The 25,692-nt window shown below is 38.9% G+C and overlaps 3 protein-coding genes across 4 annotated transcripts; 2 read left to right on the top strand and 1 right to left on the bottom strand.

Annotated features, from left to right (window-relative positions):
• Window positions 1–39: 39 nt before the first annotated feature.
• On the bottom strand, window positions 40–1,843 carry tmem199 (transmembrane protein 199). The gene is made up of 6 exons (XM_057350716.1): window positions 1,327–1,843; window positions 1,172–1,245; window positions 990–1,079; window positions 849–891; window positions 631–743; window positions 40–528 (listed from the first exon to the last, which is right to left on the bottom strand). The coding sequence occupies exons 1-6, from the start codon at window positions 1,496–1,498 to the stop codon at window positions 433–435; spliced, it is 588 nt and encodes a 195-aa protein (XP_057206699.1). The 5' UTR covers window positions 1,499–1,843; the 3' UTR covers window positions 40–432.
• Window positions 1,844–2,008: 165 nt separating this feature from the next.
• poldip2 (polymerase (DNA-directed), delta interacting protein 2) lies at window positions 2,009–6,212 on the top strand. The gene is made up of 11 exons (XM_057350714.1): window positions 2,009–2,388; window positions 3,108–3,189; window positions 3,291–3,388; window positions 3,475–3,571; window positions 3,684–3,759; window positions 3,867–3,974; window positions 4,056–4,192; window positions 4,309–4,335; window positions 4,943–5,068; window positions 5,160–5,239; window positions 5,415–6,212. The coding sequence occupies exons 1-11, from the start codon at window positions 2,186–2,188 to the stop codon at window positions 5,527–5,529; spliced, it is 1,149 nt and encodes a 382-aa protein (XP_057206697.1). The 5' UTR covers window positions 2,009–2,185; the 3' UTR covers window positions 5,530–6,212.
• A 1,735-nt stretch (window positions 6,213–7,947) lies between these two features.
• lrrc75a (leucine rich repeat containing 75A) lies at window positions 7,948–23,506 on the top strand. Of its 2 annotated transcripts, none has more exons than XM_057351156.1 (5): window positions 7,948–9,156; window positions 9,471–9,774; window positions 12,071–12,199; window positions 14,568–14,668; window positions 20,993–23,506. In XM_057351156.1, exons 2-5 carry the CDS (start codon window positions 9,520–9,522, stop codon window positions 21,819–21,821), a joined length of 1,314 nt encoding a protein of 437 aa, XP_057207139.1. In that variant the 5' UTR covers window positions 7,948–9,156; window positions 9,471–9,519; the 3' UTR covers window positions 21,822–23,506. The 2 variants fall into 2 exon arrangements, with proteins under 2 accessions (XP_057207139.1, XP_057207140.1); XM_057351157.1 differs by having other exon boundaries at window positions 7,948–8,983.
• Window positions 23,507–25,692: the final 2,186 nt, after the last annotated feature.

A 25,692-nucleotide genomic window follows, 5' to 3' on the forward strand; every position in this document is an offset into this window, starting at 1 on the left:
CGTGTTCTTCTTTTCAGTGTGTCTGACTCAAAGCTGCTATTGTTTTTAGTTATCATTTGTATTATCTTTATTATTCATTTGAATTTACAATCATGTACACAACACAAAGACTAACATAACAAATAAAAACATAACATTACGAAAAGTACTTTAAAGTGCCTTCCAATCGAAGAAGTGGTTTCCAAAAGACTAATCTCATTGCTGGGCAAGTAATTCATTATAGTTAAATACCTTATAGTAAGTAAGTAATATCAAGTAAATATGCTTCCAAACATGGCACCTTAGTTTAATTTTGACTGTTTACAAAACGGAAACCACTGGAGGCACAGGAAAAACTCACACTTCCCCACTGACAGTCGTAACAATCTGTAAAATGTTCCTAGTAACTGAAAGACACAAAAGCGTTTGACGTGTTAAGAGATGCTATCTGTTTTAGGGCTCTCCAAGGTCTCCCTCCATAGTTCGAACCAGAACGTAAAGCTCTGCCAGACCAACAACAGATGCTGCAATCACTGCCGCTATTACCCTCTGAGGAAAAGAAACAGAAGACACAAAAACAAGCGCATTTTGTGAAAAGCAATTTTGTGACTTGTCATTGTGCATTGATTGGTGTGTGTGCTGTGCACTCACCGCTGTTGTCTCAGTGAAGATATACTGGCTGCCCAGATATGAACAGGCAAATGCAGCAATTACAGTTACCAGGAAGTTGAATACAGTAAGGACCACTGCCTTCACAGAACGCACTGTAGAACACAAATGAACAGTAAAGAACAAGATAGGATTAAACTAAATGATGAACCATATGAGAAAATAAAACAAAATGAACTGAGAATGGAAAACATCCTAACCTTGTCTTCCAAAGTCTGCAAAGGTTCCATGATGACAAATTTCCTGTTGAGCAAAACAGACATTTTGGCTCACATTTTCAAAGACATTACGAATGACAAGAGGTTGTGTGTCCCCTATGAACACCGCAGCCAAGACTTCACCTGTGGATTAACATTCCGTGTAATTCTCCTGTATTCTTCATTGGCTAGTTTGGCTTTAATCTTTTCTAGCCTGGCCACCAGCTGGGGATTCTGTTGTAGTGGAAATAATTAATTTTAAAAAACATTCATGTTTATGTAATGTTTATGCAATTATGGACAGTACTGCTTCCTTTTTCACTTACCCTTGGAGGTGTTATAACTTCTGGGAGGTAAAGTGTGCTGTCCTCAAGCAGCTCATGTAGATATACTGGGTGTGCTGCCGAAAGAACAAATCAATAAAATAGCGAATTAATATTTAGGTATGTATAAGCAAGACCAGTGGTCACGATTCTCTTACCATTTGCCTGCAGAAGCTTGTGGAGTTTCCTCACAGTCTTGAATGGTACTGTGGACTGATTTTTGAGCTTCTCCAATTCTTCCCTTATTTCTTGCGATATAGAAGACTCTTTGTTCATTAAATCTTTCACCACCTTATGAAATTTCTCTCCGATTTTAAACGAAGAAGCCATGCTAATAAAGATGCTTACTCAATACACTAAACGGTATCTAGTCTATATATAGAACAGCAATACCATAAACAGAAGAATATAACAGGAAAAGAGCTTCGATATATTTAACTTAACCTTTCAAAAGACTGACGTTAAAGCTCTTTGCTACTTGTATAAATGCAACGTCCCGAATTACAAGAAGAAAAGGAATTAAAACGTCTACAGCAAAGCATAAACATAAATATTTGTAGCTCTGATGTTACAACGACATTAATATTATATTAAACAATTCGTCCTGAATGAAACACGCTTCCTGTTTTCTTCTGCACATCATCTGACTGCTTCTGTTACATGTAACACGTAACAAAAAGAGACCGCCCCTTTTGATCGCTGTCAGTGACGCATTTGATAATTTATTAATTTATATTTAATCATAATCGTGGTTGTATTGCGTAGTGTTTTCCTTACGTTTAGTGCGATTTCAATTCTAAAAAAGATCAATTCCAATATATATTTTTAAATATGCCATGACGACTTCCGGTTGCAATGTCTGACGGGAAATGCTGTACCACTGTGTAGTGTCCAAATTAGCCTTTTAACGGTAAAAGTGAATTAAGAGCCATTAAATGAGCCTTGTCGTTGTAAAAACTCGTGAATTTCACAACACTAAATGTCACTTTTGGATTGATTTTGACTATTGTATTGACTATGTTCATGTGTGGCAAGATGGCAGCGTGCGCAATACGTCGGGGTTTGTTGTCCACCGCCAGTAAATATAACAATCTGAAATGCACTCACAGATTACTGAGTGCAATTGAGTTCAACAGTGGATTGGATCTGAAAAGACCCCAGGCGTTATGTTCAGCTTGTGGATTGTCCAGTTTTCAGCAGACGCGTTTCATGTCATCAAGGTAACGTTTATGGCTAGAAATATGTCCTGCTACGTCCTCATGTTTTATAACTGCGCAGAGTTGTAACGTTAGATAACAAACTGTTGTAATTGCAAAACTTATCATGTATCGATGAAATGTGTATCTTCATGTGGAAGCTTCAAAATCGGCTGTCAGGAGTTTGATGTAAACTGTTACTGTAGTTTGAAGGATTCACATGCTCGCATAGCTGCATTATTGTTGCCATAACGTTTCAGTGCTCAGTGTAACAACTATGGGATTCACTAAATTTGCATCTGGACTAATTATTAAATACGATATATTGGTGATGCTAACGTTACTGTTGCGTTTCTTTTAAAATACCATTGCCATAAAACTGTAATTCTTGCGTGGGGCAGGGAGTAACATGCCAAAACGAGGCCTTCAAGGTGGAAACATCTCAGACTTGCTTTAAAACCTCCAAAGACATTTTTAATTACATAAATGGTGATATGTGCCTGAGCCAACAGACAGTAAACAAGTCATATTCCTGTGGTCATTTTACATAGCTGTCAATTCAGTGCATGGTGAACTGGAATAATTTAATCTGGTCTATGTCCAAACCTAGCTATTTCTTGCAGATGTTGCGCAACTTGCTGACCAGTTGCTGCCTGAGAGGAATTGAATTCGGATGTGTGGTCAATAAACCTATTCCAAGTGTAAGATATTTCCGTTGACTTTTTTTGGTTGATTTATGGCAGAAACAGAGCAGAGGGAAAGATACTTGAACCTGTCGGCGTGTTTGAGGCCCTGAAGCAACATGGCAAATATGAAACAGGCCAGGTCAGAGAGTGCAATTATTTCTTAGTTATATTCCTTTAATGCAAACATTTTGAATAACCCTTTAACGTTTTTCACCTCTTTTTTCGACATGCTATCCACAGCTTTTCCTGCACAGTATATTTGGCTACAGGGGAATCGTGTTATTCCCCTGGCATGCTCGCCTCTATGATCGAGATGTGAGCCCTGCTGCAACTGACAGGTATGTGCTACAGCTCTTGTAGGCTTATTTTTAATAAAGATACTTTAGTGTGCATTACAGTTGTTGTTTGTCATCTTCCTGTTCAGCAAGCCAGACACTGCAGGCCATGGATCCAAAGAGGTGAAAGGGAAAATGCATACATACTACCAGGTCCTCATAGACACCAGAGACTGTCCGCACATAGTAAGTGACATCAAATTAAAAATGTAAATTTATGTAGTATAAGCAAGCATTTTATAATGATTAGTGCATTCATGTTTGTGACGTTTATCTACTGTGTTTTTCTCACTATTAGTCTCAGCGGTCTCAAACTGAAGCTGTTACATTCTTGGCCAATCATGATGACAGCAGGGCCTTGTACGCTATCCCAGGTATAATAAAAGCGTTCCATTATACAAAGTGCACTATGTTTACAAACGTGATGATGATTCCCATTTTACCTAAATTGTGGTTATTTTTGTGTGCTTGTGTCGCTTAGGTCTGGATTATGTGAGTCATGAAGACATTCTGCCTTACAACTCAACTGAGCAAGTTCCTATCCAGCATGAGCTATTTGAACGCTTCCTCATGTTTAGCCCCTCTAAAAGTAACTAGATTTCTTTCAACAGTGCTTAACCACCTCTTGATTAAAACTGTCTGATCGATTGTCTTACCATTATCTATTTAGATCCCCCATTCACCGCTAGAGATACGCTAAGGGCCTGGCAGGAGAAGAACCATCCCTGGCTGGAGCTCTCAGATGTGCACAGGGAAACCACAGAGAACATCCGTGTCACCGTCATCCCCTTCTACATGGGCATGAGAGTAAGATCAGAGACTTTAAATGTTCCGTAACATATGTGCAGTGCAGTAAATATATTCACTTCTACAGAAATTAACTATTGATCTTGATTCAGATTTCTGTTTTTGTGTTTATACAGGAAGCTCAGAATTCACATGTGTATTGGGTAAGCAAATGTACAAAAAAAGCTACTTCTACTGTTTACTATAAACCAGTTTACAGAATAAAGGCCCATTCATGCTGAGGGATGATAAATGTAGCCATAAAAATAAAGTTTAAGGTACTGCTGTCACAATTTTTCACTAAACAACACACAGTTTTACTACACTTAGAGTTGCTAAAAAAATGAATGATAACGGTATCATTTCGATTTCAGTAAATAATGCTATCAATCAAATTTATCTTTAATTTAGTTTATTTTGTGTTTTCTCTTTTTTGCCAACAAATCATAGCCAAAGTATGAGTGTAGGCAGGTGGAGAGAGAGTTTGTAACCGTTGTGTCTCTTAAGGCTAAGTATTTTAAACAGGTGCTAAATTATTTACAATAGAATAAACGCAGTATTGATCATTGTGGTGACATGTTTTTCCAGCTGATGAACGATTTGAACTTTGACACCCAAAATCCATTCAAATTTAAAGGATGTGAAATTGCGAACATAAAATAAAGAACATTTTGTCTTCTGGTGTGAATGCTAAATACAGTTATTGCCGTAGTTACCATTCTGGTGTGAATAGGCATTAATATACCTGGTGATGCTAATGTTTTTCCTCAGTGGAGGTACTGCATCCGTCTGGAGAACCTGAGCAATGACGTGGTGCAACTAAGGGAAAGACACTGGAGGATCTTCAGTCTCTCAGGAACTCTGGAAACAGTCCGTGGCAGAGGAGTCGTGGGCAAGGTACTTTAGAGTTTAAATGGTCTTAGATGGATGGCCATAACACCATTGAAGGTTTATTGAAATATTGAATAAACCTTTAATATTTCACCAGGAGCCCGTTTTGTCCAGAGAACAGCCAGCCTTTCAGTACAGCAGTCATGTTTCTCTTCAAGCACCCAGTGGACACATGTGGTGAGTTGATCAAAATACCTGCAACTATTAGTTAAATCTCTTTTCTTTTCAAATTCATAGGACAAGACATTTGCTTACCAATCAGTGTCTTTTTGCACATCAGACTCTTATCTTTCTGTTTTACATTTGTGACAAAGAGCTTTAAAAGTCATTTTCTACTATTTTATTTCTCTAGGGGGACATTCTGTTTTGAGAGAACAGATGGCTCACACTTTGACGTGCGCATTCCACCTTTCTCACTAGAGAGCAATAAGTATGACAAAGCTCCCCCTGCTGGCTATCCCTTGTAGTAAACCTGCTACCTTCACAGCTCAGCTACACCACCAGGGGGTTCCCTCGGACATGCAATTTCACCTTCCTTATCAGTGTTTAAATATATGATGGTTTTAGCAAAACATCCTTCAGCCTGGTTCTCGCTGCATATTTTAAAAAGAACATGTGAAATAGGCAAGCTAAAATGAGGAGGTTGATTTAAGTAAATGGTATGATGCAGGTTTTCTGGTAAGAATAGAGGCATTGCCATTTTATTGTCTGAAGCAACAGATCCTCGACAGGCAGTATAGAGAGTGTTTGAAATTATTTTTCCTTCTATTTATTTGAACAATTGTATTCATCAATTGAATGAGAATAATAGTTAATCAAGCTTCCTGTCATTCCTGACTTGGATAATTTGAGCTGATAAGTCTCATTTAGAGTACTGTCATGTTCTGGAGAAAACTTCCCAGGGTTGTATCCTGTATGTTTTCTCCAAAAGCTATTGCCTGGTGAATGGATTGCTACACAGATTATACAGGCCATGCCAACGTCAGCTACCGGTCATTGAAATGTGGTTTGACTAAACGTCTTGTGTGATAAAGATGTATTAAGAAAAGACATTTGATAATTTGAATTATAATAATGGATAATGATCTGCTTTGTTATTTACTGTAAATACGTTTGTAAAAGCATAAATAAAAAGACTTTTTCAAGTTTATGTTGTCTTTTTCATTTTATGATATTGCAATGACAGCTGACATTCTCGATAAAAGAAGCTGGACTTTAAAGCGTAAAGGTGATGATGTCATGTATAGCTTTATATTTTCTCAGTTGTGTGTGCAATATTTTGAGACGGTCGTCACTGCAGAACACGACATCCAGGGTGCGTGATTGGATCCAGATCCGACTCCCAGCAAACACAGAACGTTCCCCTAACGTTAGTTTTTGGTTCCCTTTTAGTTATTTCTTTGGGAACCAAAAAATAACGTTCTTTTCAGGGTTTTTGCAACCAGAAAATAACGTTCCCAGAACGTTGCAGGTTGATTTTTTAAAAATAACCAGAAAATAACGTTCCTGATGGTTATTTTTTGCAACCAGAAAGTAACGTTCCCTGATGGTTATTTATTGGTTAGTTGTCGACACACCACATTAGATTGAACTACTTATCCTCGTAGTTGTGGATATAACTCGATATATAGAGCTTAAATCCTTTGTCCCACTTGCTTGTTGGAGCAGGAGACCAGGCATCAACGATGCGGTGTACATCGTTAATGCTTATTTTTGGCAGATCTTGAAGATACCTTGTAAACACTAACATTTTGCGTGGTGCGAAAGCAAACCGGAAACTGAAATCCCGACCTCTAGCGACAGCGGAAATTCGTTGCTAGCTTGTGCACGTAGTCTATTAATAACTTTAGTTACGACTTGCGTTACATGAGGAGTTTTGTGAAAATTTTAAACTTCAGTGTACTTACAATATATATAACAGAATAGTAATAGCAATTCCTATTGTTGTAAGATTGATGGTTAAAGAAGACATTGTATAGGCTACTCCAATTCCAGTACTTAGACAGCGCTCCTTAGAAGGTATTGAATTTGGTACAAAAAGTGTACAAATAGAGCATGTTACCCAAACCCTATTAAAAGAGAATATTTATTAAGAGACTTTGATACATTAGAGATTAAAAATATTAGAAAAATGTACTTGTCGCTTCCTCTTCCTCCAAAGGTTAAGGAAGTTAACTTTAAAATTATAAAGAAATTTAATTTTGAGGTAAATAATTGTGTTTTTTTGTGAAACAAATATTGAAACGTTAGACCATGTTTTCTTTCTGTGTGAATTTGTACAGCCTTTTTGGAGAGATGTTCAAGAATGGTTGCAATCCAGGGTGACAATGATGTGATGGTGGTTACGTTTGAGTTTTACGCTGAGAACAAACATTTGGTTTTGAATATTCATTTTTTTATTTGTCTGGCAATTTTTTTTATTCATAAATGTAGGTATTATAAATCAAATCCCAACTTTACGCAATGGTTAATTGAAGTCAAACAGATATATAAAACATTAAAATGGATTAGCCCTTTCTGTGATTTCACTGTTAGCATAATTTAAGTTAATTGGAGAGAGCCTCTGTTAAGGTTTTTTATTTTCTTATATTATTTCTGTATGGTTTTTTTTGCGTGTATAAGCTGTTCTTGTTTAATAAGTATGATGTAAGCTCAACCTGAAGATAGATATATGTATATGTAAAATTGTTACGTATGCCTTTTTGTTAGTAATTGTTAAGTAAAAAAAAAAAGTTACGACTTAATGGAGAGGCAGCGAGTACCACTTGACTTAATGCGGAAATGGTAGAGCAACAACACAAGAATGACGTGTCCACCAATCGATCAATCAAGATGCAGTGGGAGGAGACAGTGTCGACCAATCACAATGCAATGGGAGGAGACTGGATCTGGATCGAACATTGCCCCCTGGATCTCACGTTCTGCAGTGAGGAGCTACTTAATATTTTCGACAATATTTCCATTGCTTTTCAGTTTTGGGTTTTGTCAACTTTTACAGAAAACAAAAAAACGGCTGGGATCATGCTTCTCAAAAGATGATATGCCACGCGTTGAACACCAGATGTCAGCAAAGAAACGACGAGTATTGATACTTGGGTTCCTGAAATGAAGCACGCATATTCTGGATTGCCCAAATGTTTGTCTCATTTGCTTTAAAGTGCCTATAACTGAACAAGTTCTAATGGCAACCATCTGCCCCACTTGGTTAACTGTACATGGCAATGGTACATTCTCGACCATACAGTGAAATACAAGTGGAGGATGTTGCAGACCGCTCCACCCCTCCCACCCAGCTTCGCGAGAGACCCAGCGTTCGTCCGCTGCATCTGAGTGAAGAGAGATCGTTTACAATAAGAGAAGATGGGTGTTCTTTGAACACACCCAGCTCTAAGACGGGACACACCTGATGAGAGGTCATATCAGAGGGAACACGAGGATTTAATTCGCCACGACACGTTTCAGCAGTGAACACTGACATTTCTGCGGGCTGTATGTCTGGAAATGCTGTGATGAAGACTTGAGCTGGGAGGAAAACAGCCACGGACGAATATATACAGTACATGCCCTTGCTCACAGCGGTAACGTTACAGCTCGCCATCGACTCAACTCATAAAGAGACATACATTGCGTAGAGACAAACTGCGATCTTAATACGATCCACAAAAGGTTTAAAATTATAACACGGGCGAAAAAGATCGTGCTGCGATTGTATGTTGAAGCGGACTGTCAGAGTTTCTGGAGGTTTACAGGACTGCTCTTGTCTAATCTGCGGTCATGCTGCAGGCATCATCTGATCTATTTCCAACCTGAGGGGAACGAGGATTTTTGACAGAATGGATATAAATCGTTGTACCGTTAATGGAGCGCTCACCTCATTGTGCTGAGATACGTTTAGTTCGTGGCACATTTTCCACAATAGATGTAATATTTTGTTATAATTTTATTATATAATTGTAAATTGAGAATTAATTTGCGCATGCGGAACTGATAATTTCTAAAAGTAAACAACTGACGTAATACGAGTCGACCCTTTATTCGAGTGTTACGGTTTGAAAATGTGATGTCCGGTAAAAGAAAACACTACATCGCTATACGTAAGTAAAACTGGGGGCTTTGTAAAACATGTTTTACTGCCATAATGTCAGAAGTCCCACGTAAAGCACGTTTTTACCTTTTTATTACATAAAGGCGTATTCAAATAACTTGCGTTTACTTTCTGTCAAGTGTGACATGATGACAGGTGTGAGGTGAGCAACTGGAGCCAAGCGGTGGCGCGAAAACTTATTTTAAACAGTAATTCTCTAAGAAACTCTCGGTGATTTCTCATTTGCTTTTGTAGCTTCAAGTTTTGTAGTAGATTGTAGTTCAACGTTTTTTGTTCCTCATTAATGTGAACACATTTTGAAAGTATGCCAGGTCTGGAGGCCCTTTTCCACAATCAGACTCTATAACCAAATATGGGAGCGAAGCAGACGAAGGCCGCGGGACAGGAGGCTGGAGCTAGTCCTCAGAGCGCGGGATGGAGACGGACCCCGTCGAAAGATCGCAGTGACATCCTCGCCTCTTTAATGTTGAGGTCAAGGAATACGCTGAGAAACAGTGGGACTCCCCCTCCGTACCAGCGACGCATCGGGATGATACAGGAGATGATGCTGATGGCACAGCAGGGGAAGCACGATGAAGCGACGGAGATGCTGAAGAACCTGCGGCAGGTACAAATATCAGTATATGAGATTGGAAGCAAGCATGAAGTTGTATAATGGTTGTTGAATGTTACCCCTGGCTGCCTCCGTCAATTCTTTCTCTATATCGCAATGCTTTTGTTGCTCTCTTCTCCCAGGAGCCCAGAGTTCATGTCCTGCCCATTGTCCCCTGTGTCAGTCGGTCTTTCCCCTGTACAACTCAAGGTTTTTCCTGGCTCAAAATGAGGCGGAGGTGGTGCCATCCTGATCTTGATGGCACCACCTCCGCCAGGAAAAACCCTGAGTTGTACAGGGGAAAGACCGACTGACACAGGGGACAATGGGCAGGACATGAACTCTGTAATTAAAATAATCGTAGTAGTTGTTAGAAAGTAAATAAAAAGGTAACACCTCTGGCAACACGTTTTCATCATACATCTACATTTTTCTACATTGTTTTTTTACAGTACAATCTAGTTTCACAGATTTACAGAATTTGAATTTTCACACAATGCAGTGCTATTGAGACAGATGTCCATTTTTACTGGACTGTGAAGCCACTCGGCTACAGTGAACCTGTGAGCACAGACACAGCACAAGCTACTGCACTGCATAAATACCAACTGTTTACTTTGGGTATTGATAATGAATCCTGTCAGTAAGCTCTGCTTTATACCAAACGACGTTGTTAAGTTGTTCTGGGTTGGTAGAGCTTAGTGTAGATGCTGGCTATATGCCATCAGAATTATTGCTTCTACATTTCAATTCAAGTGTCCTCAGGACTATTGATGAATAGATATTATGGCTTGAATTTCATTTTATCAGAAGTATCAATTCATGTATAGAGTCATTTTTGGAAAAGGGATCAATGAGTTGATGGTGATTTCAGATCCTCTGTATAGTTATTTCTAAAAGTATGGTGAAGCAACAGGTGGCTTTGAAACACACTGCATTCTTTGTTCTCAAAGTAAGGCTTTTCCCTGCAAGTAAATGTGACATTTTGACTGGATTTGCACATTTTGCAGTGCATCCTGCAATGGGGGTAAAGCACATAATGAGGTAGAAGGCGAGTCAAAGGAAGAGCGTCTCTTGTCCAGTGGTTACCAAGTGCCCCCTGTTGCCCGGAAACCATAAAAATGGATGGGCCTTTGATCGGGAAAATGGAAATTGATTAATTCAAGATTTTGCTCCATATAGGGATGATGATGAAACGAAAGGTTTTCTCTCCATGTGCACAATTTGGGGCCATAGGGATGGGGTCTGGTGTTAGAGAAATGTATTACTAGAAAATCAGTCACCTCTAACAACAAGACTTTGCGTGTATTGACATAATAAACATTTCATAAATAACAAAGAACAATTTTTCCTCAGCTCATTCACTTCCTCACTGATGTTTTGCTTTTATTTGTGCACACCATTTTTTCGTTTGTTTGCTGTTGATCAGTTGGCTCTGACTGCACAGCCCGCAGCCCCATAAACATTTGCAATTTTTTTAATTGCCTGTAATGCTGCTTTGTACCTTGCCAAGTGTTCAATATTGTAGATTAACTTTTTCATTTGGTTTTACTTTTATGCAGAGGTAAACGGTTTGTTTTTAATTATTAAGTGCTGACAATCAAGTGTGTTTTCTTTCTAGGGCTATATCAATGATTTTTGGACATTTAGGCAAACATGAATAGATTGACTGTTTTTTATGGACTATTTATGCAGTTGTTACTATCTTCCAAGCAAGGAAAATGGTTAATAACATGTTCTATATATAGCCTTCAGGTGTATATACATCACAGTAGATGTGTAATAATCATTTTCCTCTTTGGCTTGACATTTACTCAATAAAAAGCACAAAAATCATTGCCTTTATTTTGACAAGAAAAGGCATATTGTAAGCAAAAATATGACATTGTGGGATTTGCTGCAAATATCTATATAGAGCACCTTTCCACCATCGCGCCGAATTGTTCTCCTTGCTTAATCGTTCCACTCTGTGCCGATCCATGCCAGCCGGTACGTAAATGGTTTCATTTTCTACCGCAGGGCTGATAACCGAAATTTTTAGAATGTAAACACAAACGCGTCACGCACTGCCTTGGTAACACAAGAGACTGAGCTATAACGGCTCTGCATGCATTCATTAGCACGATTCCGAGCCGAGAACAGTTTGTAATCGTGTCGTGTCGAACCAGGCTCTTGTGGAAACATAACTGTAACCGTTTCAGACTGTGCTTAGAACGATTCGGCACGATGGTGGAAAAGCGCTCATAGTTTCAAATACACAATTCACAGTTCTCAATCTAATATTTGTTCCTATATTGTGACATTTTTCCAGGATCTGGGAATGGAGTCGACCTCTCTGGATGATGTTCTTTACCGCTATGCCAGTTTCCGCAACCTGGTGGATCCCATTACCCATGACCTCATCATTAGCCTGGCCAAATATGTTCACTGCCCAAAGACGGTATAGTGCTTGGCTTCTATGTTGACACACACACATGCTCTTTGAAATTTTGTGTGCCATTACATTAAAAATAGATGAAAATCTTTATAGTACTGACCCGAAGGTACAGTAGCAAGACACAAGAAATTAAATCATACCATTCCCGTGCAGTGCAGTGAACATGAAAGTGGATGGAATATTGTGTTTTAAGCTTGTAGAAACGGAGAGTAGAAGGAGGTGAGCTGGTGGATGAGTCACACTCACTAAAGACCAGTCAGCCTTCTCTCAAGACTGCTGCTGCCGCTGCACTTAATGAAGGAAGTCAGGCACTATATCACACTACTAACACCAGCTCAGCTTCTATCGAAACCTTTACCAAAACAACATCTGCTTTCCTCTTAACACGCTGGACATGATGTGGTTGGATTGAATCTCATGAAGCCTGTCAACCATAATATCAAAGAAAGAAGTCATATATTTTGTTTGAAAATGTCATTCTTAATGCTATAATTCTAAAAATAATTTTGTTACGTATTTATTCATTTTTGTGAATTACTGTAATGGCAATTTAATGTAATTATTGAGTCATTATCGAGAATCATTATTGAGTCATTATTGACAATAATGTGAATTTGTCTGAAAGTCTTGAAGTAAAAGGTCCGACTATATTATAGTAATGACAGTATGAGGGAAAAATGTAATGCAAAAATCTTCCATTTTTTACTGTAAAAGAAAGCATGTCGCTTGAAATATGACCTAGACACATAATGCATAATTGCTAAAGAAAACCAGGAACATTCATATGCATTAACATTAACCATCTGAACTTAATAAAATGTCAGTGGGTGAATGAGAAATTGACATTTGCTGTAAGTGATGTTATCGTAAGTAGAGACGGATGCTGGAGAGACATAAAGTAGAGATGAGCTCAGTGACGTGGGGTAAGGAAAGCTCGGCTGTGGTCACAGTACGCTGAGTATATGATTATATTGCCGAGGGACCCACTGTCTGTCTGCGGGGGCTGCGCACCAGAGCTGACCAGCCATGTGGAATTGTTAATCTCACCGCTTTACCAACACATACTGTGTGTTTACCAAACATCTCAATGTTATTCACAGACAATACATGGTATAGTTTGGTACGATCAGAGCATCACTGCAGTCTACTTTATTCCCTGAGCCAAATCAATGTTATTACAGTAATAAACCTCTGAACATTTTGGTTGTGACAAGACCCCCAATCCATAATGGATTTATTGTGGTTATACATTTATTAAGAAGGAGTTTGGGCACTTTTATTCTCTTGTTGACACGGTGTCATTGGAGTTGGTTAGCAGTTATATGGTGTAACGAGGACGGTTTAACAGAATAGTCCAAGTAAGGGTTGCGGATCCATTTGCAGCTCTGAAGAAGTTTATTAAATGATAACAAAATGAAGGTCAAAACAAAGAAACCCACATGGCAAACTGAGAACAAGAAACATAACAAAAGCTCTAACAGGACAAAATCCAGATTAACCCAATACATCGACTGACACAGGACAAATGTAACACTAGGTATATATATACATGGGATAACAAGCAGGCAAACAAGAACACTTAACAATAATTAACACCGAACCAATAATCAAAGAAACTACAAAGAACTACAAAATGACACTGGGAAACAGGAACTCAGGAAAACAAACTAAAAGTCCACACAATACAGGAAAATCATCAACAAATCATTATGGAAGTGTGAGGTATAAACCACTTTGCAATATGTAAACACTGGTCAAGAAGCACTTACAGTTTAAGTTTTTATTTATTTACATATAGTACATACATGCATTTACATATACATATATAAATAAATCTTTAAATTATTTCTTTAACATATTAAATTGGTTATAAATGTTCTGTTGGTTGAATTTTGTTCAAACGTTTGTGTGGTGAAACAGGAAGTTCTTCTGGAACAGCATTAAACGAGTGTTGATTACGTCATCCGAAGTGGTCTATAGGAACAAATATTTGAAGATTCAGAACATGTTTTAAATACTTGCTAAAAACTAATAACTAAGATTTCACCTTTGCAATTTTTCAAATAATTAAATGTGTACCAATATCCCGACATTTGTAAAAAAAAACAATGTTTTTTCTGCTAACACAATATGTGCTAATGCATTTTACCATGGTCCCTAAAACACATACAGTACATACACCCGTAGATCCTAAGTCAGTCTAAAGAGTGACATGTCAGTCAGTCCATATAGTTTTACTCCTCTGTCATCACAGATGTCAAAGAAATTCGTATTTAATCTAGGGAACTCTTTTGCCAGTCCCTGTTAACCTATTTTACAGCTTGGGTGATTCTCTCTCTATGTTTCTGCTTCTCTCTTTGTTCTGTTTTAGGAGGGCGATGCTTTGGGTTCTATGGAGAAGGTGTGCCGTCAGCTGATGTACCACCTGAGCCCGCACTCCCAGGGGCTGCTGAAGAGGAAGCCACAGGCCTGGTGAGAAAGCAGAACTGATAGACACATTTAAGAGCGAGAGCATCTGCTGCCTTCATTTCATAACCAAATGAGAGGGTCATAGGTCTCTCATGGTTTTCTCTTTGCCTCATCTCACCTCATCTATATTTGTCCCATCTTGACTCATCACTTCCTCTTCTCCTCTCTTAAATTGTCTCTCACTTCTCGACTCCTGTCTTCTCATCTCTTTGCTACTTACAGTACATGCCATTTCACATGAAAACCTAGTTTTAAGCTACATTATAAATTGAATTGATGGCTTATGCTTCAGCCCACACACAGTAGCCTAGTGGCTGACAAGTGCTTTGCTTTGTTCATTACTTAAAGTGATTAGTTGGTTTAAAAATAAAAAGGCCCCATGGCTTTGCAGAGAAAATGAATCATCGCTCTGCCAGATATTTGTCCATGCACTGAATCTTCAGCACTTAGAGGTGAATGACATTTTAAAAAGCATGTCACTAATTGAAATTTGGGCCCTGTTCTCCCGATCTCCCCCAAATTGATTTGATAGACATCTCATATATTTCCAGAGCAGCTGTGCACATCCTCCAAACATCATCACCTGTGAATTGGCTGTCAGCGTTCTCCAGTCCTTTCATTGATGATAAGAGCCATGTTTACTCTGCCGAGTGAGTCAGTAAAGGAGAGCTGCCTCCCACAGCGTGCCGTGTGCTCTTTTACTAACACATGGTTCTGTTGCGTAGACCCAGACTTATGTGGCTGCTTTCCAGTTACCATTAATATAGTCAAAACACAGACTGTGTGCATGACGTGTAAATGAGGAAATACTGAGCTCTGTTTATTTTTTTATTTATGTTTATTTTGCTTGTGAACTGAAACGATTTTAAAGGAACGGAACCCTTTATACATCTCATTGCAGTTTCAGATTCATTGCATTGGCTACTATTGATGTTGACGTTCTTCTTTTTATCTCCTTCGTTTGTGTTGTGTTTAATCCTGGGTTTTTGGTTAATGGAGCTCTGCTGTTCGGCTGAGTCACACCACACACGGCTGTCCATTTGTTATTCAGAATGGTGAACTGTTGCTGTTATTTAGTGCGATGTGGGTTATTGAGACAGATGTGAATGCAGCTGTTGGAGTTTAAAATGGGAAAGGTGTTTCTGTTGAGCGAGTTTGAAGGCCTCTGTGGTTTTCCTCATTGTCATTTTGAACTTTCTCATGCGCCTTTGTTTGTTCTGTCTTGACGTTTACGTTAGATTTCATCAGTTCGGTTTAATGGCTGTTCACAGGAAATATAAGATTAAATCATTTCAGCCGTCATAAACTGAAGATGCATGCAGAATAATATCACAAATCAATTTTTTTGGAAACAATCTTGTAAAAATGTAACTGAAAACTTCCTTAGGTTTTCAAAGACAAGAAATAGTAAATTATACGAAATTAGGATTTCTTCTTCTGGATAAAAAAGGACAGTCTCTCGTCAAGGAAAAATTCATCATTTTCTCTTTTTCAGTCCCCTCCCATAATGCATCTGCCCTCTCCAATCTAGTGTTGTCTAAGTGCTGCTAACATGACCTTAACCTCCTCCTCGGGTTATTAGAGAGAGACCGTCTACCAGACAGGTGTCCCATTTTTCTCACAGATGTTCCACTATGAATGTGTGTTTATGTGAGCCATGCATTACTCATGGTGTGGGAATAGTTTCGTCTGTGTGCCTCCACACAAATACTTACATTCAACATTGGATGTCTTTAAAAGGGTTTGCAGATGAAGTCCTGTCTCTGTGATGTGATTTTAGTGGACTGTCAAATTGTTGTACATTAAACAACACGAACAGGTCATTACAAGCGTACGATATCTGAGAACTGTATTCACAGTTATGTTGGCTAAATAGCATCCGCATCAATCTGCAACCTTAAACATGACCTGTATTTTTGGAGAATTTCACCTGCAGTCCATAACAACCAGCCCAAAGCTGTCAGAAGCTGATGAAGAATGTCTTCCTCAGTCTGCAAGCAGACTGCAGGTTTCTGGATTTGCAGAGGTGACAATGTTTTATCTAGCTTTACCTTACGATCTACGTCCATTACATCCACCTTAATTGCAAACTCGCAAGAATGGTTTAACTGGAGAGAGAATGAAAAACAAGATGTTGATAGTTGTGTTAGAAGAAAATGTGTTTGAGAATAGAAAACAGGAGAGATGTGAGGGTGTGGTGGAATGTGGGCTGTTGTGAAATCATAGTGTCATCTCATAGGCATGTCTCTGCCTCTCTTTTGGTCCCTCTCCTAAATTTCCCCCTAAACCTCCTACTCCGGTTTCTTATCCCCCTCATATTTTCTTCTCATGTGAGCTTCTTTGGTTATTAGGTGTCTTTCCTCAATATTAACAATAAGTTCACCCTTCAGAGAGCCAAAACGTGTTCTGAATGTGACATGCCGATGAAGTTGCAATATTGTTATTTATTCCTTTTTTGTTGCTTATAGTTTTCCATATGTCTGGCTTTATTCATTTCGTTCTCTGTCTTATACGGCAGCTTTTATTACCGACCCGCCCAATTAGTGGTGTGTTACCATTGATGCCTCTGTATTGATTCACATAGTCATTCAGACAGCTGTCACCTCAGAGTCATTGATGCAGAAGTGGCTGAGCTGTTCGAAAAGAGACTATGCTAAATTGCTTGAACAAAGCTTTTAAAATGATACAAAGATCTTAAACAAATCTACTGGTAATTGTAAATTACAGAGTACGTTTCAGCATTATACCGTTTTATCAATCCTCACTATGCTGTATCTGATGGTAGCATAAATAAATATACAAAGACATAAATATTAATAGCAGGAAATCATCAGTAAATAAAGTAAAGAAGTAATGACTCTCCCTAATGGGCATTTCCATTTGATGTAATAGTTTGCATACATATTTGCTTGTTACTGTAACATGAGGAAACCAGGCAGAGAAGAGAATCCACTTGCAGTTTAGGTATTTATTAAAGTAAAACAAAAACAAAACTAAGGTAATCCATCACAAATTAACCAACACAGGAAACTGGCAACTAACATGAAACAACTAATGATTGACCCTAGACAAAGGGAAGACTGGGGTTTAAATATATTTGGGAAAATGAGACAACAAGAAACATTTGGGGAGATAAATAACAGAGGGCCAATGAACAAAAATTCTACAAAGGACTCTCAAAAGTCCACAAACCACAGGTGAACACAGACTGAATCATAACAGTTATACATGTATATCTTACTTTTAGGTTTAACTAAAAACTAAACTAAACTATATAGTTAATCATAACTAGTAGTTATATTATAACACATTTAGACATATTCACATTCATTTGCAGAAGAAATCCTGTTTTACAACCCACAAATGTGCCAATATAAAGTTGCTTTTGATATGACAGATGTGTTTGATCTGATATCTTTTTTTTTTGCATTTCATTAGCCCATTTATAAGGTCACCGACTGATTAGATCACGTTAAGCCCATGAGAGAGACATATTTTAATTTAGGAGACAGTGACCACAGACACAATCACAGTATGTTTTTTGTTAAGAGATTGATTTCTTTTCCCTATGACAAAATGTGAAGAAGCTGTAACAATGTGATGCAGTATGGCTAATTTCTCACATCCTCCTTCCCTCCCGCTGCTCAATGCCTTCATTTTTATCGCTGTAACGTTCAACAGAAGTGAGAAAGTTAACCTTATTATCTTCAGTCTGACCTTTGTTCAGATCTTTCACACTGAGGAAATCACCCGATTCCTTTGACTTTCACAGGATCGACAATCATCAGAAGTATTATTTCACAACATGCACCAGCTGTCAGGTTATTTCAAACACAATTGTTGGAGGTATTGATGTGACAGAGTATAAAGTACATTATTTTAAATTAAAGGAGCAGTTTATATTGCACATCAATTAAAAAGCTTAAGTAGATTGCAAAATCTCTGATTATAAACAGCCTTGCATATCCTTTCCAGCTAAAATGAATTATCTTTCTAACACAGGCAAAAGCTGCTTTACTCTCATATACTGCATGCGCGACACGCCAAAAGACAATAGAACGCATTAGAACACATTATAATTTTACATTTTGTCCGCACTGGATGCGGCGCGGTGCGACGCAACAAACCCATTAGAAACAACCCGTCACGCCGGTGTAGACACAGTGCTAAACCTGAGTGGTGTGTATGCAGTAGCTTGGTGAACAGGTTTCTTTCATCATGGCTATTACTATATTGTTTTTTGCACCCCTGGAACATTGCAGAACTATCTGTGTAGAATTGACTAGATAGGTAAAACTATGCTTCATGTTTGCATGTTTTGTCTTGTGCGTGATTAATATCATTATGCATGATAGATAGATGCCGATATTTGGTCAATGTGACTCTTTGGTTAATGAGATGAGAACATTTGGAATTGATCAAGACTGAGGGCAGAATTTAAGTGGGTCAGATGCATTCAGGGTGAGGTTGCTGAGGGAGGGAAAGGCATTTTCTCCTAAGGAGCGTGGGATTCGGGATCCTGGCCAGTAACATCAGGAGAGCTGATATCCTCCTCTGGGTTAGTCATTTCCTCAACAATGCTGCTGTTTTATTTGCTGGGTCAGTGACAGGATCAGCACAGGAGGGGAAATCATTCAGTATGATCACAGCATGTCAGATCAGGATATTTATTATTCCTCTATCTTCATGCATGTCCTGGTGTGGATTAGCGATGGTCACATTATGAATTAGTATTCGCACTGTTACTTTTCTCGCTTTAATTCCTCCTCTCGTAGCTTGTTCACTGGAAAGCTGCGATGGCAACTGAGCTCATTATGAGTCTGCTACATGTGCAGCGGTTCCTGCAACACTCTCGTTCTCTTGTGCTTAATGGAGTGCCTCAGAGATGACGCATTTTTGTAGGCCAACTCAGAAGTAAGCCCCCGCGCTGCTTCCCTCGACTGAAAGCCTATGCATTTTTCCCATAGACTTTTGGAAGATCGCGAAAAATAAGATCTGTGATTAACAAATGTTTATGATGTTTATACGTTTTGTCTATCAAGATAATCTTTACAGACTAACACAATATTTGCTATTTTTGAAGCCTAAATAAAGGCGGCAGAAATGAAAAGCTAACAAGAGGCTATAAACAGAATACACTAAGGTCGCTCGATATCAACGTCACCACCACCAAGCCTCCGACAACTTTCTCAAACTTTATTAAAACCGTGTTCCCTGGTAAGTAATTACTCTGTTAATGAATCCCCAACAATGATTTTAGAGATGTGTGCCCATGTTGCATTATTTGTGAGATCAAAAAATCACAAGCGGCTTATAACTGGTGTGTTTTATGTCATAGATTCGCTTAATAGGAGTAGGTGTTATAATCCCACTATTTCAGCACAGTTGAAATGCCCAATAGGACATTTCCCACGCCTTATGCAAGGGGAAGCAGTCAAGCCAATATCAGAGAGACATCTCATGAGTTGTGTGTCCCAATTTCATCACATTATCCTGAGTGAAAGATGCCTCATTGGGTGTTTCGGCCCTTTATCACAAGACACCCTCAGCCAAGGGAGGCCCACCGCAGGTTGATCAGACCTGGGTGTGTGTCGCATTGTTACAAGGTCATCTGGCAGCACATGCTGTGTCCATCCGCCTAAACCACAGCCATTGGCTTCTTATTTCTGCACCACTGGCGAGTTCTTGATTATCCTCCACTGGACCTGTCCTCTGAGAGTGACCTATTGTCAGCTATGGTGACCTATGGTTTAACCCATCCAGTGAGCAGTGAACACCAGAAGCAGTGGGCAGCTATCACTGTAGCTTAAAGGCACCACAGTCGTTACCCGCCGGCCCTGAGAATCGAACCGGCAACCTTCTGGTCATGACTCTCTAACCATTAGGCCACGACTACCCAAACCGTTAATGCGTGCTCAGTGCAGTGGCATAACATTACAACACATTACCAAAATCAATCAACGCAATCAACCCGTTGGCTAAGGCTGTTATAGCCCCACTGGCTCCGTTATTGTGTTTTATGTCTTAGATTAAAACATGAAATATTTAGAGGTTTTGTTAACCACAGAGCTTATTTCAAGCGATTTACCAAAAACCCATAGACTTTTGGGCGATAGACCTGGAAGTACTAAAATGCTAACTCGCTTCCGGGGTTTGCATACAAAAATATGTAATCTCTGAGGCACTCAATTCCCCCAGAATCAAAACTTTGATGCTGCCAGTATTATCAATATACATGTTTAGTATTATTTAGCTGTTTGTAGTGCATTGTAATTCTCCCACCTCTATACATATTCTTATTCTCTTCCTTCTCATTCTTTTTCTCAGTCTGAAATCTGCCCTGTCCGGCACTCCATCCAGGGGGACATTAGACCTCTCCAGCATCCCTCTTACTGTAAAAGACATGGAGCGTCTTTGTGCCTACCTGCATCAACACTCGTCTCGCATCACAAGCCTTGAGCTGGGCTTCACCGAGCTCACGGATGAGGCTTTTCTCCTGCTCCTCCCCACACTGGCGTTTCTTCCTCGTCTAGAGACTCTCACCCTAAATGGCAACAGGCTGACACGTGCGGTGCTTAAAGAACTCACTGACACTCTAAAGGACCCTAACAGCTTCCCCAGCATCACCTGGATCGACCTGGGGAATAACGTGGATATCTTCTCTCTCCCACAGCCCTTTCTGGTTAGCCTGCGCAAGAGATGTCCCAAACAGGGCAATCTCCCCACCATCCAGGAGTTTGGTGAGAGCCAGGCCAGCGAGCCTGAGTGCAGAGTAGACGAGGACGACGCGGATGATACCAATAGGACAGAGAGCCTTGGAGAGCTCAGGTCTGAGGTAGAGGAAGAGATTGATGGTGAGATGGAGATCGATAACATGATGGAGGAGTTGCTAGGCTTTGAGAGGGAGGTACAGGGAAAGGAGGATGAGGATGACAGTATGTGGACCTTAGAGGAGCAGCGGCTGGTGAAAGATCCAACTGTTGAGCGGAGAAAGGAGATGGTGGCATGTAAGGCAGAGGGCGAAGAGGACTTGGGTAGTCAGTCTTCCCATCTGTCTTGCTCCAGCCAATCACAGCACTCATCTGGAGCCATTGAGCCTTTGAGAGAAGATTCTGTCCCGGACCAGTTAGCTTGTCATTCGGATAACCCTACCTGATCAAAGTTGAATAAAGCTTGTAACCTTTATCCCTTTAAGGAAAATAGAGAATATTTCTCTAGAAGCTAAAAAAATCCAGTCATTGTTTTGATTGTTCTCAGGTGGGTGCCCAGACTAGAAAGAGGGTTGTCAATGTGCACATGGAACTTAACAGGTTTTGTGGGGTGTACAATCACAGCTGTGATTTAAGGGTCATAGAATATGATGTCAAGGTGAGGTTACTATTTTTAATGTTGCAAAAGGAGAAAATGAATATACATAGTATATATTATAATATACCTTATACAACTCAATTTCATACCCATAAATCTCTGCCTGTGTGCCTGTTTAACACTCTGCTGGAGAGGCACGTGTGAGTATTTAGGGGTTGGCCAATATGTGCGTGGGTGTAAAGAGATGAATATAAAGAAAAGAATGTTTTAAAGAATCCACTGTTTTGGACACCTCCAGATCTTGCATGAATCTGTGTGTTCATCTATGCATTTGACGGTTGCAAGCATCACACTCTCTCCAGCAGTGGAAAATTTGATTTTCTTTCAGTACCGTCCAGTGAATATGCATGTCCTAGGTGTCAGGTGGATGGGACGTAGCTGGGCCCATATTAAGTGCCCCTAATTTATTTTACAAAGCTGTTTGCGGACACCATTAAAGGCTGATTGGGCTAGAACAGTCTTTGTTGTAAGATCTGGGAAGATGGATATTTTAATCTCCTATTTTGAGCTGCTCGCCCAACCGGAAGTCCAAGTGTCCCAGTTTATACAGTATAGTAAGCCAAAACCTATTGTCAGTTCGTTTGTGTGATAAAGCTCAGTGCTTTGAAAGACCCTTAATCCAAAGAGAAAGGACTCCCTACACAGAACAAAGGGTTCTTTGGCTACACAAACATAAAATTAATGTGCTGTTGTTGCTGCTTTTAAAGCCAATGTGACGTTTTCCAGCTCTGTTTTTTTAGCATAGTTCCTTAAACCACAGAAATCATATTAAAGGGATACTCAGAACCCAGAACTGTTTGTTTTCATAAATTCTTCAAAATATCTATAAAAATTGCTATGGTAGTCAATGGTGCTATCAGTTTCTAACATTCGTCCAAATATCTTCCGTTGTATTCAATCGAACAAAGAAATTTATAGCGGTTTGGAACGTTTGGGTGAGTAATTCATGACAGAATTTTCATTTTTGGGTGGAGTATCCCTTTAAGGTTTTATTTCTGTTTATCTATTGATATATAGAGACAAAGTATTTAATTGTATAAACATCTATTTAGTGCCTAATTATCTACTGAAATTTGACTACAATTTTACTCAAATGTACAAATAGTTAAATGCCAGTATTTCATATTAATAACGTTGTTTTTTAAGTGACAGTGTATATTGAAAAAAAATATTTGCCAAAATTGATATTTTAAAACAATAAAAACACTTTTTATTTCAGTTTTTTAAATCCTGATTGAGAAATATTATTTAAATGTATTATATTATGCTAAACCTTGTATTTAATCTTGTTTTTCTGAATGTAAATTCAGTTCCTTCCCTAAAGTTAAATTGCCATGACATAACATGGCATTTTTGTTTTTATAGCAAGTTGTATGTTTTATGGTCACCAGGTAGCCTCAAAGTATCTGTTTCTAAGCCATATTTTGGCTAATTCTGCCATTACAAAAAGGGAATTAAAAAGCTGTGATCAGAGAAGTCATTTGCTTTTTTTCAGTATTTCTGTGCACTTGTGTTCACACAATTGTTAAAGCGCAATTTTCTAAATGACATTCAGCTTATTGCAAATAACGATCGATTTACTTTACAAGATGTTACTATGTCACCAGGAGCTGCGGGGATCACGCTTGTGTATTATGTGCTTTTAGAACTCTTGACCCCATGGACCCCATTTACATCCATTATATGAAGCACAAGAGGGCTGCATATTTACCTAAAAATCTTCTTTATTGTTCTACTCACGAAAAAATGACACCTACATCTCGGATGGCCTGAGGGTGAGTAAATGAAAAGCAAATTTGAATTCTTGAACTATCGCTTTAATAAAACAAGGGGAATGTTTGTACAACAAATCACAAACAGGACCAGCAATATGTGAATATCATTTGTAAACATTAAAAAAAACGTGACTGTTGGCATCACAACCAATAAATCTTTAACAAACATTTCACTTCTATGTTACACAGCACATAAATTGATAGGTTCTTGGACGTTTGGTGAATACAATAAACGTGTAAAATATACAGTAAACCTAGATTTGAACAGGATATTAATGCAGACTCTTGAACTTTTAGTAATCGTTGTCGACATCTAGTGGTTGATAATTCCTCTACCCTTTCACTGGTTTATGTAAGCAACGGTGTTTACGTAAGAGACACACGGTTAGTATTCAGTGCTATGCCGATGATACTCGACTCTATTTCCTCGAGGCCTCACAAACCACAGCAGTTCACCAGAATAATGGAAGTCGGTAAGTAGCTGCTTTTTATTGTTGAACTCGAACAAAACTGTTGATGGATGTTCCAGAAAAAAACTATTGATGAATGTTTCATAAAATCCTTGTCGTCAGCTAGGAATCTGGACTTTTTTGTTCTATAGTAATCTGTCATTTCAAAGCCACGTTGCCAACACCTGTAAAACTGCATTTTTCCATTTTAAGAATATATCTAAATTACGTCATATGTGACCCTGGATCACAAAACCAGTCTAAAATCGCACGGAAATATTTGTGGCAAAAGCCAACAAAACATTGTGTGGGTCAAAATTATAGATTTTTCTTTTATGCCAAAAGTCATTACGATATTAAGTAAAGATCATGTCCCATGAAGATATTTTGTAAATTTCCGACGATAAATATATAAAAACTTTATTTTTGTGAATAATATGCTATATGCTCAAATGCAGAACAGTTAGTTCATTCATTCATGACGTCGAGACTAGATTATTGCAATGCACTAATTAGATGTTTGCCTTGTAGGCTTATTACAAAAACTCAAGCTAGTTCAAAACGCAGCAGCTATAGAGTTCTTACACGAACAAAAATGTTTGAGCATATTAGCCTGGTTCTGTTAACATTGCACTGGTTACCTATTAAAGGCGCAGTTTTTGATTAACAGCGGCCACTAGCATTATATTATAGATATAGATTGGAGAGCGCGTATTACTCTTTTACTCAATGATGAATAAACTTTCAGTTAATCCGCGGGTCACATGCGTTCCGAACCGGAGATCACGATCCGTACGGTTCACGGATCATACCACGATCCGTTTCACCATGATACTGCAGCGGAGAGGAAAAGGAAACGCACGTTGTTGAGTTGTTTGTCCGTTAGGGCTGCTGTACAAAACATGGCGGCGAATTCACTGTATGTAGGGCCACTCTGTATGTAGATATAAATAGCTTATTCTACGGTATTACAAACATATTTGTTCATTACGTAAAGCCTTTATACACCTCTGAAGAAATAGTTTTGTATATTATATTGTATTTCTGTCAATAGATCCTGCTAAAAACGTGGTATTGTTCCTTTAAGCAACGAGTTAACTTTAAAATCTTACTGATTACCTAAAGGCCCTATGGTTTAGCTCCTCAGTATCTGAGTGAGCTTCTATTGCATTGCAGTCTTTCACGTTCACTACGCTCTCAGTGCAGGTGGTAGATCCTTTTCCTATCTAGCGCCTAAACTTCGGAACAGTCCTCCTAGTGCTGTACGGGAGGCAGACACACTCTGTCAGTTTACAATTTTTTTAATTGGTTTGGTGTACATTTTAAAACTGGTGGTGGTGCTCCTCAACAGAGGTTGACGTGAGCCAAGGCAAAGAGGTAGTGGTGCTCCTCAACAAAGAGGTGATCTTCAGAGAAGTGTAGGCAGAAGACAGCG

This window comes from Triplophysa rosa, linkage group LG14, assembly GCF_024868665.1.
Source record: "Triplophysa rosa linkage group LG14, Trosa_1v2, whole genome shotgun sequence".
Lineage (NCBI taxonomy): Eukaryota > Metazoa > Chordata > Actinopteri > Cypriniformes > Nemacheilidae > Triplophysa > Triplophysa rosa.